At 45.9% G+C, this 15,810-nt stretch overlaps 2 protein-coding genes across 2 annotated transcripts in view; one reads left to right on the plus strand and one right to left on the minus strand.

Moving 5' to 3' along the window:
- The window catches only part of COL4A1 (collagen type IV alpha 1 chain), a 126,542-nt gene extending 113,173 nt beyond the window's left edge, over window positions 1-13,369 (minus strand). The window contains exon 1 of the mRNA XM_059825867.1: window positions 13,307-13,369. Within this exon, the coding sequence (XP_059681850.1) occupies window positions 13,307-13,369 (63 nt within the window). The remainder of the gene's footprint in view (window positions 1-13,306) is intronic.
- A 379-nt stretch (window positions 13,370-13,748) lies between these two features.
- The window catches only part of COL4A2 (collagen type IV alpha 2 chain), a 145,975-nt gene continuing 143,913 nt past the window's right edge, over window positions 13,749-15,810 (plus strand). Inside the window, exons 1-3 of the mRNA XM_059827104.1 lie at window positions 13,749-13,760; window positions 14,033-14,136; window positions 14,272-14,332. Of these exons, the coding sequence (XP_059683087.1) occupies window positions 14,093-14,136; window positions 14,272-14,332 (105 nt within the window). The 5' untranslated portion in view covers window positions 13,749-13,760; window positions 14,033-14,092. The remainder of the gene's footprint in view (window positions 13,761-14,032; window positions 14,137-14,271; window positions 14,333-15,810) is intronic.

Genomic DNA, 15,810 nt, shown 5'->3' on the forward strand with positions numbered 1-15,810 from the left:
AGTGGGAAATATTAAGCCAAACCCTATAGAAAAAGTTGCCTTGTACTTACTGCTAACATTTTGGAAGATGTCTCTTGTTAATGTCTTTATTATTTTAAAAAAATCTCTCTTTTACGACTCAGCCTAGAGCCTCAGGAGGTATTTTTCCCTTGCTAATTTACCTTGATCACTACACCTAGGTAGTTTCTCACCTGTCAACATCTCCAAAAGGTTTTAATGGCTTCCCAACATTAGACAATAGCATATATTTTCACATGTTCTGTTATATTTTAATTGACTACGTTTTTAGGAAGCTATCAGCCCGTCATCACTAAGTCCCAACACTGAAACAAACATATATGAAAAAAATAAAGTCGTTACAGACATGACATCGGACTTTCAGTCTACAGAGCACAGTAACACTGGTTGAAAGGGAGGAAAACATGCACAGGACATCTGACCAGCCTCTTTTTTTCTCTCTGTAAATCTGTTAATATCAAACAACCCTCATACAACCAAGCTGACAAAACTCATTTCTATTCTGCTGACCAAGACCGCTAGCCTACTTCTCTGCACGTAATAATTCTTCAGTGACAGAAGTAATTTCTCATGTGATAAACAAATCACTGAAACACCCTAAGAGTAAGAGAGACACATAGATCTTACTGACATTTTCTGGCCTTTTTACGGCGTGTTCCCTCCCCTTTCTCATCGCCTGTAGGTTTTGAAGGGGATGCAACAGGCATTGCTCTTGCTCCCTACTGCAGTCAGCCGGGGAGTTCAACTTCAAAAGTGACTCCAGTCAGGGACGGAGCAGCGCTACCACCTCGGGCTCTACTGGAGATCAAACCTCTCCAGTCCCGGCAGGACAGGCCAAGGATGCGGGATCCCTGCCGGTCATCCTCGGGCTCACGGGAAGCAGATGCGACCGCCAAGTGTCTGACTTGGGGTGCGCAGCCCACCAGCTGATCCACGCTCCTCTGCCTCTCCCGTGGGATGAAGGGCAGCAGGTGCTGCTGCTGATCCCGCAGGAGCACATCCCTGCTGCTGGCCAGCCCAAGTCTCAGCCGCGCTCCTGCTTCAAAGGCAGGTGCTGGCAGCCACCTATCCCACAGGGAGCACAGCACGTATGGGAAGGCATGGGCGGACAACTAAGTGCGGCCGTTGGTCTTACCCAGCCAATACAGTCAGAAATTATTTCCCTGCTTGGCTGATACCTCAGTCTTTCACCACAACATGCAAAGTGCCCTGACTCTTTCAGAGTCCATCCCTTTTCCACCCCCTACCCCCCCATACAGAGGCATGCAAATAACCAGTCTAAAGAAGCGGACACCTGCATAAGCTCAGGCTTCTCCGTGACAGACCCAGTTTCACACTTAGTGGGTTACTAAAGTCCTGCAGCCAGTCAGATCTTGAAGCATCAGCACCAAAATTCAGTCAAATAGCTAAATTATCTCACTCGATATTGGGCTATCAGATTAATAATTGGTACCGAGAGAACCACACAGATTGCTGCCCACCACTAGCGACAACTATAATATTGGTTAATTATGAAGGTACATCATAATTCTGCCTTTAGCATGGTGTGATTCAGATTTAAAAAATGCTTTCTTGGCAGCTTCCATCTAACACTATAAATCGAAGTACAGGAATTCTGCACTTCACACTTTTTAACACAACCAACAATAGTGTTGAGAAACAGATCACTTTTCATGCAATATTATAAATTCAGTTTTAACTAGTGGTGTTGCACCCAACCTTTACTTTTTACCTAACATTCCAGAAATTCAGTAGTTGTTTTCAGGTACAGAAAAACTCATATAAAAGGCTCACATTTTAAGTACATCACAACATTCAATTCTTTTCAGCATTACTTAGAATCATTTACATTGGAATAGACCTTTAAGATCATCAAGTCCAACCATAAACCTAACACTGCCAAGTCCACCACTAAACCATGTCCCTAAGTGCCACATCTACACTCCATTTAAATACCTCCAGGGATGGTGACTCAACCACTTCTGTGGGCAGCTTGTTCCAATACTTGATCCAATAATATGTGCAACTTTGCAGAGAAGTCATTCTCTGTCTTCATGACTGATTTGATATGATTTACATATCTTTGGATTTTGAACTGTGAAATAATTTTCTAGACAGCTGAACCACATTTATCAGAAATGTAGGGGCGTTATCAAAAACAATATGAGACATGACATAATCACATATGCACCCTCCCATAGCAATCAATTTCATACATTTCTCTTGCACAATGTAGATACACACTGCGCCATGTGCAAACCCGTTCCATGTAATTGTCCATTAGCATTGAAATCATGGCATGCATCTGAGCGAGCACAGGGAGGGATATGCAGAACTTTTCACGTTTTGTTCATGAAATGTTCAGCCTTTAATCTATGATAATGAATGGGGATTTACAAAAACAAAGAATTGCTTATGGCCCTATGGTAGAGGGTAACAGTCCAGCTAAAATAAACCTGAGCTCAACAGAAGATGGCCTGTTTTGGCACTGCTTTAAGTTCTGCGTGTTTTTCTCTTTTATAAACTAAAATGATTCTATTTAATTTTAACCAACCAGACACTATTTATTAAAATAAATTATATTGATATATTGACATTAAACAAATATAAAATGTCTTTTGCTGAATGGAGTCCAGACTTACATGTCTGTCAATACACAGATGTGTCTCATATTGTGTTAGTGACTAAAATTGTGCACAGAATTGGTAATTTGCAAACTCTGGACTAAAATCATAGTATGCTGGCTTTCACTTCAAGCTGCATAGGGACGGTGTAGATGCCAGCTCAGGCCTTAACACAGGTTCAGTTAGTCTTGATAATATCCCACATGTGTTTTGTGCAGTTGTACTTTCTGTCAGCCTGGCAGCATCCAGGACCAGTGTATCTACAGGATCACAGAGACCTTCTCCTCTTGCTCTCACATTGCCAAGTCCATTCCAGCACCAGCAGCTCCTGTGGAATCAGTGAGAAAGTGTTTCTGAATGCGAGGAAGGTGTTTACACCAAACACCTTTTAGTAGGTGTGTATGTGACTTTTGGAAAGACTGTGGTGACACAAATGGATATAAGGCAATCGCTTGCTAGGCTTGCTCCTTTGAGGATGTTATTTGAAGACACTAAGAAGAAAACATCCTTCTTCTAATGATAGCACACAGAAGCATCCTTCACAAAACAATCTTCCTTATTTTTGACCTACGCAGTTTTCTGGCTTTGCTCTGTCACCATCATCTTCTTTGGTCTCCTTGATGCTCTAGGAAAAATCCTTCCACATCCTTAGCACCTTCAACTAGCCTAAATATGAATTAAATGGAAGCTGAAATCATTAGCAACTTCAAGAAAATGACTCTGCACCTGACAGGACAGAGGGCACTGAGCTAGAATCACTGTGAGGGTAGCAGCTGCCTGCTTGCACGTCTCAGGGGCAACCATTCAAAACTTTTCTATGCTCATGACACATCCAATCCATTCAAGATCACAAGCTCTGTCCCAACCAAGCACACCATTCCTGGAAAATGCATCAAAAACCAGCATCATCTGTGCGTCTGACCAGTGTGAATCAGAGCACATTTTCAAAGGCATGTCCCCAGCAAGATGGATTTGTTTTTCTGCATGATTTGAACTATTATTTTGGCATTCTCAAGGGCATGAGCTGAGACATTATTTATCCCAAAGACTTTAGGCACTGGTACAACATTTGCTATATCACCAAGGTCCATAATGGGAAGTAAGTTTTAAAATAGCAATACAAAGTCACAGACAGTAAGATTACATTACATAAGTATTAACTTCACCAGAACCCCTGTCTGAGTCTTCCCCCAGCTGGGATTTACCAGTAACCATCAGAGGAACAACCCCTTCCAGGCTGGGAATGCCAGCTGGGGGGTCCTCACAACTGGTGGCAGGGGCCAGGAGCCAGAGTCAGCTCCCACAGTTGTTCTCCAGCTGAGCAAAACTATAAGTGCAGGGCTCTAGCACTTAGCCCTTTCCCTCTTTCCTGACTTTTTCTTTTTGTAATCCCAGTTTTTGACAATCTTTTTTAATCCCTGACTTCTGGCATGTTTCTTGCCCTGGTTTCTACTCTAGCCCCTTGGGATCAGCCACACAGCCTTGACTCCTCAGAATCACTGTTCCATTTTAAAAAAAAGGATAAAAACATAGACTTCCTAGGATAATTTTAAGCTTTTCACTTTCTTCTCACTTTCATTTATACCTCTTGCTATTCCCGTGTTTTCTCTAAATATTTCCATGTTGATTCCAAAAATGCAGCTGCTCTTAACAAAGATATAGCCCCAGTCAATAGACTTCAGCTAAAAAAAAAAAATAGTTTCAGTAAAACCCCTCAATTTTCTCAAGCAAAGCTGTAATATTACAAGCATTTATGTTGTTTTAGTCTTCCTTGCCTATTCTTGCAAACTGTTAAAAACACACCTGTATTTATAGCTAAAAAGTCTTCTGAGTTTTGGCCCTGACTACTGCTTGCACATGTATCTTGGCTTTACGGCAGCCGGAATTTATCCTTTTTTTATTCTGCTAGCAGATAACCGACTTACCATTGCCATAAAAGGGACAGAGCTGCAAGCACAATACGAAAATTCCTGGAATGTTTGAGTCTACCCTCACTTAGCTGATTTTTCCCTTAATATGTGCACTATGAATACAAACCATTAATGTGCTAATTTTTCTTCAAACTTTTGTTCTAATTCTTTACAGCCTCTTAAGTCCATACCAGTGTAATTTTTCAGCCTTATTTGGGTTTCATTACAATCTTAGGATTTATTTCAATGCTTTTAGATTATCAAATATTTCAACAGAAGTCTTCAGTAGACTAGAAAACAAGTTTTCTTCCACTAGATAAACTGGACTAATAAGACCAAAAGACTTACAATATCCAGTCAGCACATAGCTATCCAGTGAAAATGGGCTAATTTGTTTTATCTCTTAGCTACAAGTGAAACATTTGTCATGACAAAAAGAAAAAGAAAAAGCCTTTCTCATTCTGGTATCTGTATACTAAACTAAGGACCTCATAAATTATCTATTAAAATAGAACCAGATAATAAAACAATACATTCAATACATTTTCCCCTCAGTTAGTGATTATTAGCATGAAAGATTACATACTTCACTGTGAATTTCCAACATGAATATCTATAGAAATAATGCTCACATAAGAACGGCATCAACTATATTGATGAATTTGAACACTTTCAACCACTAAACCATTTAGAAATGCTCTACCAAGTTCATGCCCCAGTGTTAAGACAATATTTTCATGTACAGAAAACATAGGAGAAGGCACCTTGGCTAGAAGGAAGTTTGTGAGCGCCTTGGTGAAACCACAAACCTCCCATATAGCCAGAGAGATTATAAATCCCATGGCAGTGGAGACAAACATGGGCAGAGAAAAGGCTGGACACTGGTTTTTAAAGGTGGTAGAGGAGATGCAATGTTGGTTGCCTCAAGTCATTTTCTTCTCGCAAATGCTAGGGAACACCACCAGACTTCTGGCAGCTTTCAAAAATGCTCAGCATCTAGAACTGATTTGTGGCTTTCATCATATCTCAATTCAGAGATGAAGCACGGAACCTGCAAAGTCGAGCTCTTCAGCACATCTCCTCTGCTCCCACTTCAACAGCTGGACAGGGTTCTCCACTGGGGTGACAACCTTTATCTAGAAACTTCTTTCTGCTTCCCAGCTGTAGCATTTGAAATGTTCTTTAAGGTATACATTGTTACCTACATACAGGATAATGGTTACTGTCCCATGCTTAATCTATAAAAGGCTGTATCTCTTCCGAATGCAAAAGACTTAACTCACTAGGTTTTTAAATAAAATATTCTAGTTCTTCCCACAAATCCTTGTGTATTAAACTAATTCTTGTATTTATTTTAGAACTTTGATAAGTTCTTCCGCCAGTTCCCTCTCAGCCATCTTGAAAACCTTCATCTCAAAATGCTGCCTCCGTTACTGCTACTAGTGATGAAAGCCACAAAAGGATGAAAGAAAATGAATTATTACTTTGCAATCTGTTTACTCCGCACACTTGACAGCACTTTGTGTTTTGTCCTTTACATTGTTCTGTTGAAGATGCACACCCTTCCTCAGACCCCGCAAGAGGCTGTTTGCCAGCAGCAGTAAAGGTGAAGGCAGCAGAGAGAAAAAGCAGAGGAAAGGAGGGGAACAGAGGATGTTTAGTAGTTCTTCTCTTGGATCCACCCAAAAAAGCCCTCCAGCCTACATAAAATTTCATAAAAGTAGCTGAATAACTTTGTTAAAAACACAGTTACACTTTCTATGAATTAAGTTGGCACATTGTTGGAAAATCTTACGCCACTTATTTCAGAACATGTGTGAGGACAGCATCCTTTTGATACACTACATGAAGGTAACATAAGGAAAAAAAAAACCACACAAAAGAAAACCCGTCTTTTTCCAACTCTTCTCTGGCTTCCCTCATTTCATCTTTGGCCATGTCTTTTTTATTATGTTACTGTAAGGCAATCCAGGCTAAAAAAAGGAGGGTTTTTGTGGGCTGTGAGGCAAGGCTGACTCATCTCCACCCGAGCGGATTCCCAGGCTGCCGGCTCCCACGCACCTGCCGCCTGCTCCCGCACTGCAGCACCTTGCACCAGAACTGCACCGACGTACGGAAACACCCCAGCGTCGGTGTAAAACAGGACTACAATTCTCATTGGAACCCAGAACTACAAGTTTTCAAACGCTTGATGACTTGGCAAATCAGAGGAGAAAAGGGGTATTTCCTACCACACACCCCCCCATTCACCCAACCTAAGAATCATAGAATCATAGAATCATTTAGGTTGGAAAAGACCTTTAAGATCACCAAGTCCAACCATAAACCTAACACTGCCAAGTCCACCACTAAACCATGTCCCTAAGTGCCACATCCACACGTCTTTTAAATACCTCCAGGGATGGTGACTCAACCACCTCCCTGGGCAGCCTCTTCCAATGTCTGACAACCCTTTCGGTGAAGAAGTTTTTCCTAATATCCAATCTAAACCTCCCCTGGCGCAACTTGAGGCCATTTCCTCTTGTCCTATCACTTGTCACTTGGGAGAAGAGACCAACACCCACCTCTCTGCAACCCCCTTTCAGGTAGTTGTAGAGAGCGATAAGGTCTCCCCTGAGCCTCCTCTTCTCCAGGCTAAACAACCCCAGCTAAGAAGAGTTAATACAAACTTAAGGCTTACGTTGTTTTTTACCCTTGTTGGAAATGTGATGGAAGCAGCCACTATAGGATGTAGTCTGTAAGGGGCTTCCTAAGAAATACATATTTCAGATATTGGATCAATCAAAGCGGCAATAAGTGAATCCAGAACAGAAGAGAGTATAGCGGAAGTACAAGGGACTGAAAGCTAAAGTGCTTTTAAATAGACACTACTGTATTTTTTTTTTTCAATTTAGAAAGTTTATCCAAACCCCTCCTTCTGTAAAAGTATATGTCAGAGATAAAGGAAGGTTAAACAGTCATCTTTTTAGTCTTTGAAACATTTACTCAAACCTGCTTAGTTATATAAACATATTTTTCTCAATACTAAATAAAAACTTAAAGCTAAAATGGACACAATTTTTTTTCTGATTAAATCTTTGACCATCCTTTATCTGTTTATACATGTCAGAGAGTAACAACAGATAGTCGGTTTTTGCACTTTGTAGTCGTATTGTTTATGAAGAACACATCTGCTTTTTCCTTTACTGCAAGTCACTTCAGATTAGAATGGCATAATGATAGTAATTGACATACTGACAATGTTTTAATTTGTTCTGTATTTTACTTCCACATTGTCCAAGATACTGCTATATAAAGACTCTTGGAGGGCTAATGCCACATACTTTTCTCATGTATTAAATCACCAAGAATAATTCCAGGCAGTTACAACCCAGAGAAGTCAAAAATTTACCTTCTCACAAACACTGTTAAATTGCAGCAGTACTTCACGCCTTCAACTCCTCCCTAGAGGCACAGGTTGCGGTTCCAGTCAGGTCATAGCCCATGCCCAAATTCTTCCCTTTGACCAAATTTTGCAAGGTGTTAAAGGCCTTTGTGGTGGGAAAGTCAACGGAAATTCTGGGAAGGGAGCACTATGTAACTTTTAAACACTGATGAAGTAAGTAAATTTATTCTCATGTTGAGGTTGTTGAACCTTCCTTTGTTTAGTCTAGTTCTATAAAAAGAACAATATTCATAAGCCTATCCCTAGAGATGGTTTCTGACATTTTTAAACAATTGTCTTAGCTGCCTGCAGCAGCTAGCCTACATTTCTCTACATGATCAAGGCAACTGACAGTATATACATCCAGCATAACCTCAGGCATTATATAACCTAATTATATCCCAGGATTATATATGCCAAGCGGACGAGCTGCAATGAAACACCGCAGTAGTCCTGCAGGCATTTGATACACACAAACACTCAGAAGTGAAAACTCTGCTACTTGGGATGACGGTCCAGGAACGCACTTGCGTGTGCTGACACTTAACAGCTGGCTCCAGGAACAAAGTTCACGGAAATGAAGTCAGGACTGACTGCTCAGGGAGGCTCAGGGACCGCGTTCTCCAACACAGCTGGCAACAAACAGGTATGTGTTCCCAAAACAGCCTATCCTTCCCTCCTGACTCCGGCACCCTGTGCTGTGATGCTGCAGGAAAGGTGGCCAGAGGGAGAGGGGAAGCGGGCAGGAAGGACAGCAGGGATGAGGATGTTCTCCTGGGAGCAAGGAGTCACCAGGCCCGCCCCCTTGCTCCCAGAAGTGCCCATGCATTTTGTTCTGTATATGTATTGACCAAACGACTCTCCACTGCTGGGGGTGGACAGACGAACCCATGACTGCTGCTTCCCCAGTAAGCGCTCCTCACCTTGGGCTGGAAGGCTACCTTCCTACCGACACTCTCATGGCCCTCTGTGATGCACCCTCAGCTGCTCCAGGTCTCGTTCCCCTCCCTGCCAAGCCACCTCGCTCCAACAGGAAGAAAAGGGAGTGCTGTACTTCTCTTCTTCAGACCCTCCCGCACCCCACCATAGCCTGGCAGGGGGAACTGAACCCGTTTCCCAATTCCCTGTGAAGCTTTCTAGCGTGAGAGGTGCTTAACTTATTGGAAGTCATTTGGGTCTCTCCTGGCCACATTTTCTGAATTGAAGTGACCATATCTCCACCCTGAACTAAAACGTGTCAGGGTTTGCTCTTGGTATTGACAAGTCCTTGAGGACATGCAGGGACAAGGATGTCAAATGGCATTAGGGGATAGGTCTCCCAACATCGAAGACAGCAGCAGCCCTAGACATTAATGGCTGCAGAAGGCCAGCCTTGTTTGACTAGTAAAAGCACACCCAAGTGAAGTGCTGTCAGTCATTCAGACTCAGTCATACGACTTCTCTTCAGCCACATGCCAAAAGCCCAAGTCATTTCTTTTATCTGCTCTCGGTTTATCTGTCTTGAACTTCTTTATCTCAATAAACAATGTTTTTAACAAGAAAGGAACAGAAAAATCATTCAGACTAGTTGGAAGCAATTTATTTTTTCGCTTTTGGCCTAGAATTGCATGTGTCAGATTGCAGCCCCAAATACAATTTAAAAATAGGAGGAGTGATGCAAGGAAGGCGTGAAGGCAACACAGCAGAGCCGCCTCCGCCCAGCCACCGACGGGGCACCACTCCCCAGACGGGGCTTACCCGGGGACAGGAACCTCCTGGCCTCCCACCAGTGTGTCCCCAGCTCCCACCACACGATTGGCTCAAACAGCACTGGTGGAATCAGTACTATCCTTGTAGAAAAATTTATGCATGCATTTTTTGGCCCACCTTCTCCTAGTAGCTGGGTAGAACTTGCTCTCAGCTCTGGCCCGGCTCCTGTTTTGCCAACACTAAAAGTGGAAAGGGAGATGGATTGGGAACTCGGAGGGACTGCTAAGCCCACCGCCAAGCAGCAGTGGATAGGGCATCTCCTCCGTTCCCCCAGAGTTACATGGCAGCCAGCCCACTTGTGTGGAAAGTGACTTGCCTCAGGGCTCACGTGCAGCTGGAAGATCTTGCTCAGTTGCAGAAAGCACAGGGACAGGCACTGCAGTGGCATCAACAAGGTACCGAAAGATGAAATCGGGATTTCCAGGGCATTGTCATCTCTCAACCAAGCAGTACTAATGTTAGGAAACAGACTTTCTTCAAAGGAAATGGCAGCCTGAAGAGTGTCAGAAATGAGAGCCCCTGCAGAGATCCATCAAAACAAGCTTCTCCTGTAACCGTCCCGTGGGAGCAGACTCTCAGCCTGACCTGGAAACATCTTAATCTACTGCTGTCTTCCACTCTGCCCTCCTTTATAATTTGAAAATTAATCTCCTGAGCAGAACATAGAAGAGTATAAAAGCCCAGATTAGCTACAATTAATATTTTAATTATAATTCATCACCGTAAAAAACACTTGCGAGCTTCCAGTGCCACATCTGGATGCATTTTATAGTGCCACACCACAACCTGTGGGAGCTGCAACGGAGCAGCTCCCTTTTCTGTACTGAGGCACGTGATCCTGACAGTAGCTGGCTCAAGGTTGGCCTTGCTACGTCAAATGCCTCTGTGAGAGCAGTCCTTCCAAATCTCCTTGTATGTATTTAATCATGGATATGTCAGTGATGAAAACAATTTTTCACTCTGCCAGCCCTGTTTCACTGCAGAATCACCACCACCAACATAGCACAAGCTGCTTCTACTACGTTTGCATCCACAGGCACCGTCTCAAGTCTTAGTTACCCCGGCACAACCGCAATGCACATATGAAAAAACATTTTTTCCTGTGAGGGTGACCGAGCACTGGCACAGGTTGCCCAGAGAGGCTGTGGAGTCTCCATCCTTGGACATACTCAAAACACGGCCGGACACGGCCATGGGCTGCCTGCTGTAGCTGGCCCTGCTCTGAGCAGGGCGTTGGAGCAGAGAGTTTACAAGGTGCCCTCAGTGATTCTGCAATGAAGGCTATGGGACAATTAAGAACACGACAAGACTGTGGCTGCACAAATAAGGTATTTTTTTTTAATCTAGCTAATGTAAGCTATTTTGGGGCAGGAAAGAACCAGCATCATTTTTTTTGCAGGAGAAAAGCAGTTGCTGCATTCAGCCTATCGCAAACTGTACTGCATACAACCTCCCTACCACGCAGTCCTCTGCTAACACAACTACTCTTTAAATGTGAACAGTGGGAACACGTTCATCTGAGGACAATGTGAGCACTGGGCCAGCTCTGCCAGCTCTCCAAAAGCAGAAGAGGTCCTGCCCAGGTGTACAGTGGATCACACCACCCAGCCACAACCACTCAGAGGCATCAGCCCGGCTCAAGGACCTCCAAAGAGAAGCCCCTCGACCACCACCCATGCCTGGTGTGCTGCCGGCCAACAGCAGTCTCCATCAGCTTTTGGGTAGTTGCTAGTGACAGTCAACAGCATGGAGCTGGGGACAACGCCAACAGAACTGAAACGATTGAAAGGCCACCCATGTACCACTGAAAGTTTATCTAAAGCAACAAAACCTCAAGGGGTTCAACTTCCACAGCATACTGTGTTTCCCGGTGGCACTGATGAGGAAGTGTAAATCTGCGGTCAGCATAGCATAGAAAGAATGGTTAATCAAAGGGGATAACGTCATAATATAATTAACAGGTCCAGATTACATTTTAAGGAATCTTGATTTTAATAAAACAATTTATCCAGCACATAAAGAACACTTTTAAAGCAGAGCCTCTTCAGAGTTGCTACAGAAGACCTGAAATTGTATAATTGATACTAAATTTTGTATCTTCTTTTACTAAGCACATCTTCCCTACGTAGTTTTCTGTCTTTGATTGACAGTCATGGTTTACCCAATGGCTTCACTTTACAGCGCAAGACAGGAACATATCTCACAGGCAGAATCTTATACCTCTAGGAATGCCAAATCCAGAACTCAAACGTGAATCACTTACTTCAAAAGGTTTTAATTAATTAAAATTAATTATATCCTGAAAGGAATACAGTTTAATCAGCTTAATGCCACATGATGGCTGAATCGCCTAAGAGGTGCATTAGCGAGTGATTTACTGCAATCACAGTAAGCCTGATACTATCAGCCTAGGAGCAACAGATAAGACATCAGAAGTTCAGTGCATTTCTTACTTCAGCTCATTCAAGGCATACATACCGTCCCCATGGTCACACAGAGATATCAAAATGCATTACAGAACTTAATTTCATCTGAAACTGCAGAAAAAAGAGTTTAAAATAACTCTTTCCCATACTTCCTTTACTGATTAAAATGCTAATACAAGATCTTACATTTATAGCGAGAAGTCCAACAAAAATCCATCTGCCCATGCCTACTGAAGAGTTTTCTGCACCCCTGAATTTCACTACTCCAGTATCAACCTAACCAAATGCAAGAAAGCAAGGAGACACGAAAAGATGACCTATTTCGAATTATTATGTCAACCGCCCGTTACTTAGAGGTACAGAAGGAACAGCACAAATACTTCAGGAGCGCCAGGAAAGAGAGTCCTTTAACTTAAGGACAGCGGATAGCTAATATCTCAGTGATAAAATTAGCTCCCGGAGCAAAACTTTCAGACTACTTGCATACTTTCGATTTTAAATGTCTGTGGCTGAATCTGCCTCCATCGGGAAAGGTGCCAAAACTCAACTTTAACCATTAACATCAGGATCCTTCCTGGTCTCCAGCCTACTGCCCATCGCGGGGGTCAAGGCAGCGAGCATGGCACTTTGAGTCCACACAAGCAACCTCTTCTTTCCCCCCGCCCCCCCAAAAGCGTACCTTTTTTTTTTTTTTTAACCGTGGAGCAAAACTTTCTACTTTCAAGTCCCGGGTGGGTGCGTGCTTTATATTCCCTCCCCAGCCAGCGGCGCTCCTTGCCGAGCCGCGGGAGAGCGAGAGCGCGGCGGGGCCCGTCCCCCGGCGCTAGCCCGGACCCCCGCCGCCAGCCCGTGGTGAGGCCGGGGCCCCACGCGCGGTGCCGGCCGCCCCGCTCCGCGCCCGCGGAGGGCCGGCGAGCGGGCGCTGCCTCGCGGCAGCGGCGGAGCAGCCGGGCATCCCCGCCAAGCCCACCTGGCTGCTCCACCTTCCCGAGAGCGGAGGCCCCGCGCAATTCAGGCGGGGGCAGAGAGTAGGGATGGGGGCTCACTGCGCCGCCCCACGCGGGCACCCCGTCCTGTCCCCGCGCCTCGCCGGGACAGGCTCCCGCATGGACACCCCGTCGCGCAGCCCGGGGGAGCCGCCCCCCGCGTACTCACCGCGGCTGACACGGCGCTGAGCTCGGCGCTCAGCAGCAGCCCGAAGCCCAGCCAGAGCCGCATGCTGCTGCGCACCGCACCGCGCCGTCGGTCCCTGGGCGGCGGGGCGCTGGCGGCTCAGTGTGGGGCTCCGCGGGGCCGGCCCCACATGCGCGCCTCTCCCCTCCGTGGCGGCCGCGGCGCCTGCAATGCCTCGGGGGCGAGGGACTCGCCGCGCCGTAACCGATGGGCGGCGGCAGCCCCCTCTCCTCCCCCCGGGCGGGGACCCTGGGAGGGCGCAACCTCGCCCGCGCCCGCTCCCCGCCGGCCGCAGTTCCTCCTCCTCCTCCTCCCCGCCGCGGGTGGGTGGCGGGCCGGCGGCTGGGGGGGGAACGGGCGGGGGGGGAGGCGCGCCGCTTCCTCGGCCCACACCGTCGCTGCCGCCCGGGAGGGCACGGCAGCGCGGCGCGCGACGGTGCGGAGCGGGCGCGGGGCCGGGCGGCGGAAGGGTCTGGGGGCGCTGGCTCTGCCCGGCCCGTAGGGGTCCGCGCCCCCGCGGGCGGCTGCGCGCCGGCGGGACGCCGCTCTCTGCGCGGGGCGGGGAGCGGCGCGACACCCCCCCTCGCCCCCCGGCCCGGCCCGGCCCGGCCGGTGGGGCCGCCCCCTGCCCCGGCATCGGCGTCGCCGAGCCCGGAGACCTCCGCCGGGGGGACCGGCATTACATGCGGGCTCTTCTCTGCTTTGCAGGGGCGGCCGTCCGGCGGGAGGAAGCCCTGAGCCGAGCCCCCGGGCAGGGAAGGAGCGAAAATGGACATCTCGCAGCTTCCCAGTGCACGTATTTTTATTTGTCAGTAAGTAATTCCGCTCGGCAGGCTTTTGGAAATCTCTTTTAAAGTCGTATTGTCACCTTTAACTGCAGAGTTTTATCACGTGCTTGTTTTGTGCTAGCTTAAAACAATATCGTGCTTATTCACCTTTCCCTGCAGGGATCTGGGGCTTCTGCTGATCCTGATGGAAGTCGTGCTGTCAGCCGTCAAAGTGGATGCTGTAAGTAAACGCCTTATGACTTTTACTGAGGAGAGAGAGGAGGAAAAAGCAGTTTCCTTGGTACCAGAAAGTGAGGAACTGCATTTTCCTTTGCTAGGTGGCTGATCTATCTGTCTGATTCCATTTAAAGAAACAACCAACAAATCATCTCTGCAAGCCTTACAGATTACTGCCTTCAGCAAAATGATGTTTAGCAGAGAAGCCTAAGGTTTCCGTGCCAGGTTGTTTGAAGTATTCCACTGTTGCTCAGATGGGGTAATTTGTTAAAGCAATAGCAAAGCAAGCCCCACAACATCTTCGTTTTCCTAAGAAAAGCACCCAAAATGCAGTGCTATAGATGCCAGAAAGTACTTTGGAGAAGTTAACCTGCAGATGAAGTATCTTCAGTTAAGTACAGACCTCACCTAAGGACTGAGAAGTTGAAGCTATGGGTTATTTTTACAAATCAGAGGCATGTTTATAAATAAATTGTTGTTTAAATTAAATTGTTAAATCCAAAAATAGGTCAATTAGGCGCTATATAGGTGGTTGCAACTATCTGCTTGAGGTGTTGATGTAAACAGAAGTTATTAAACTCTTGGGTCTTTGTCACAAGGATATGAAAGAAATGAGATATAACGTATATGGGAGTGCAACATTTGCGGGTTAAAAAGCTTGGTGAGTTTAATGGGAGGATTGTCACTAATGTGAGTAGCCTTTGGATCAGGCCTGAATGCAGCAGACTGAAAGGCTGCTGAAACTCGGTGGCATTTGTCAGCCACGAAGTGCGGGTAAGGCTCTGTGGTCATGTGCAAGGGGGACCTTGATTACGTTTTTTCAAAAGCTATCCTATTTATATTTTAATCGTACCGTCCGCAACTTTCACCCCTTTTTTATGACTTTGCACCCCTTATAGATATCTGATGTGGTTACATCTTTGTGATGAGAAGGCATAACATATTAAGGAATAGGCAATACTAGGGCTTTTGCAGCAGGTGTGGTGACACACGGTAATCCTGCACTCAAGCTGCGGTTGGCAGGTGGAGCTGCGTGGTCAGTCTGCGTGGCTGGTTGGTCTCTCCGCATCGTGGCTGAGCGACAGGTGGCAGGCTGGGGACCCACAGCCCCATGGGAAGGGACGCGAGCGAGGACCTCGAGTGTCACATGCTACTTTTCTTTGCTGTGTTTTGATAGAAACATCATTCTGCTGACTAGCGCTAAATGGACGATAGTATTACCACGTGCTATTACCAGCCCAGAGTGGGCTGGTGATGATGCAAGTGTCTAGGCCCAGTAATGAAATCGCTGGTATCAGTTGACATAAAAAGGCATCATTTGTGGTATGACTCTTCTTTTTATGAAGTTGTGTGTAGCATGATACCTGAGCTTTAGCTATAGCATGGGTTAGTTCATTCTCCTTCATGTTCTTGCTTGTAGACTGCAGGTTGTCGTGTTAATGTAGAGGTATACCGAAGAGGTGTTCGAGCTGCCTCAGTTTA

The sequence above is a fragment of the Gavia stellata genome, chromosome 1, assembly GCF_030936135.1.
Source record: "Gavia stellata isolate bGavSte3 chromosome 1, bGavSte3.hap2, whole genome shotgun sequence".
NCBI classification, from domain to species: domain Eukaryota; kingdom Metazoa; phylum Chordata; class Aves; order Gaviiformes; family Gaviidae; genus Gavia; species Gavia stellata.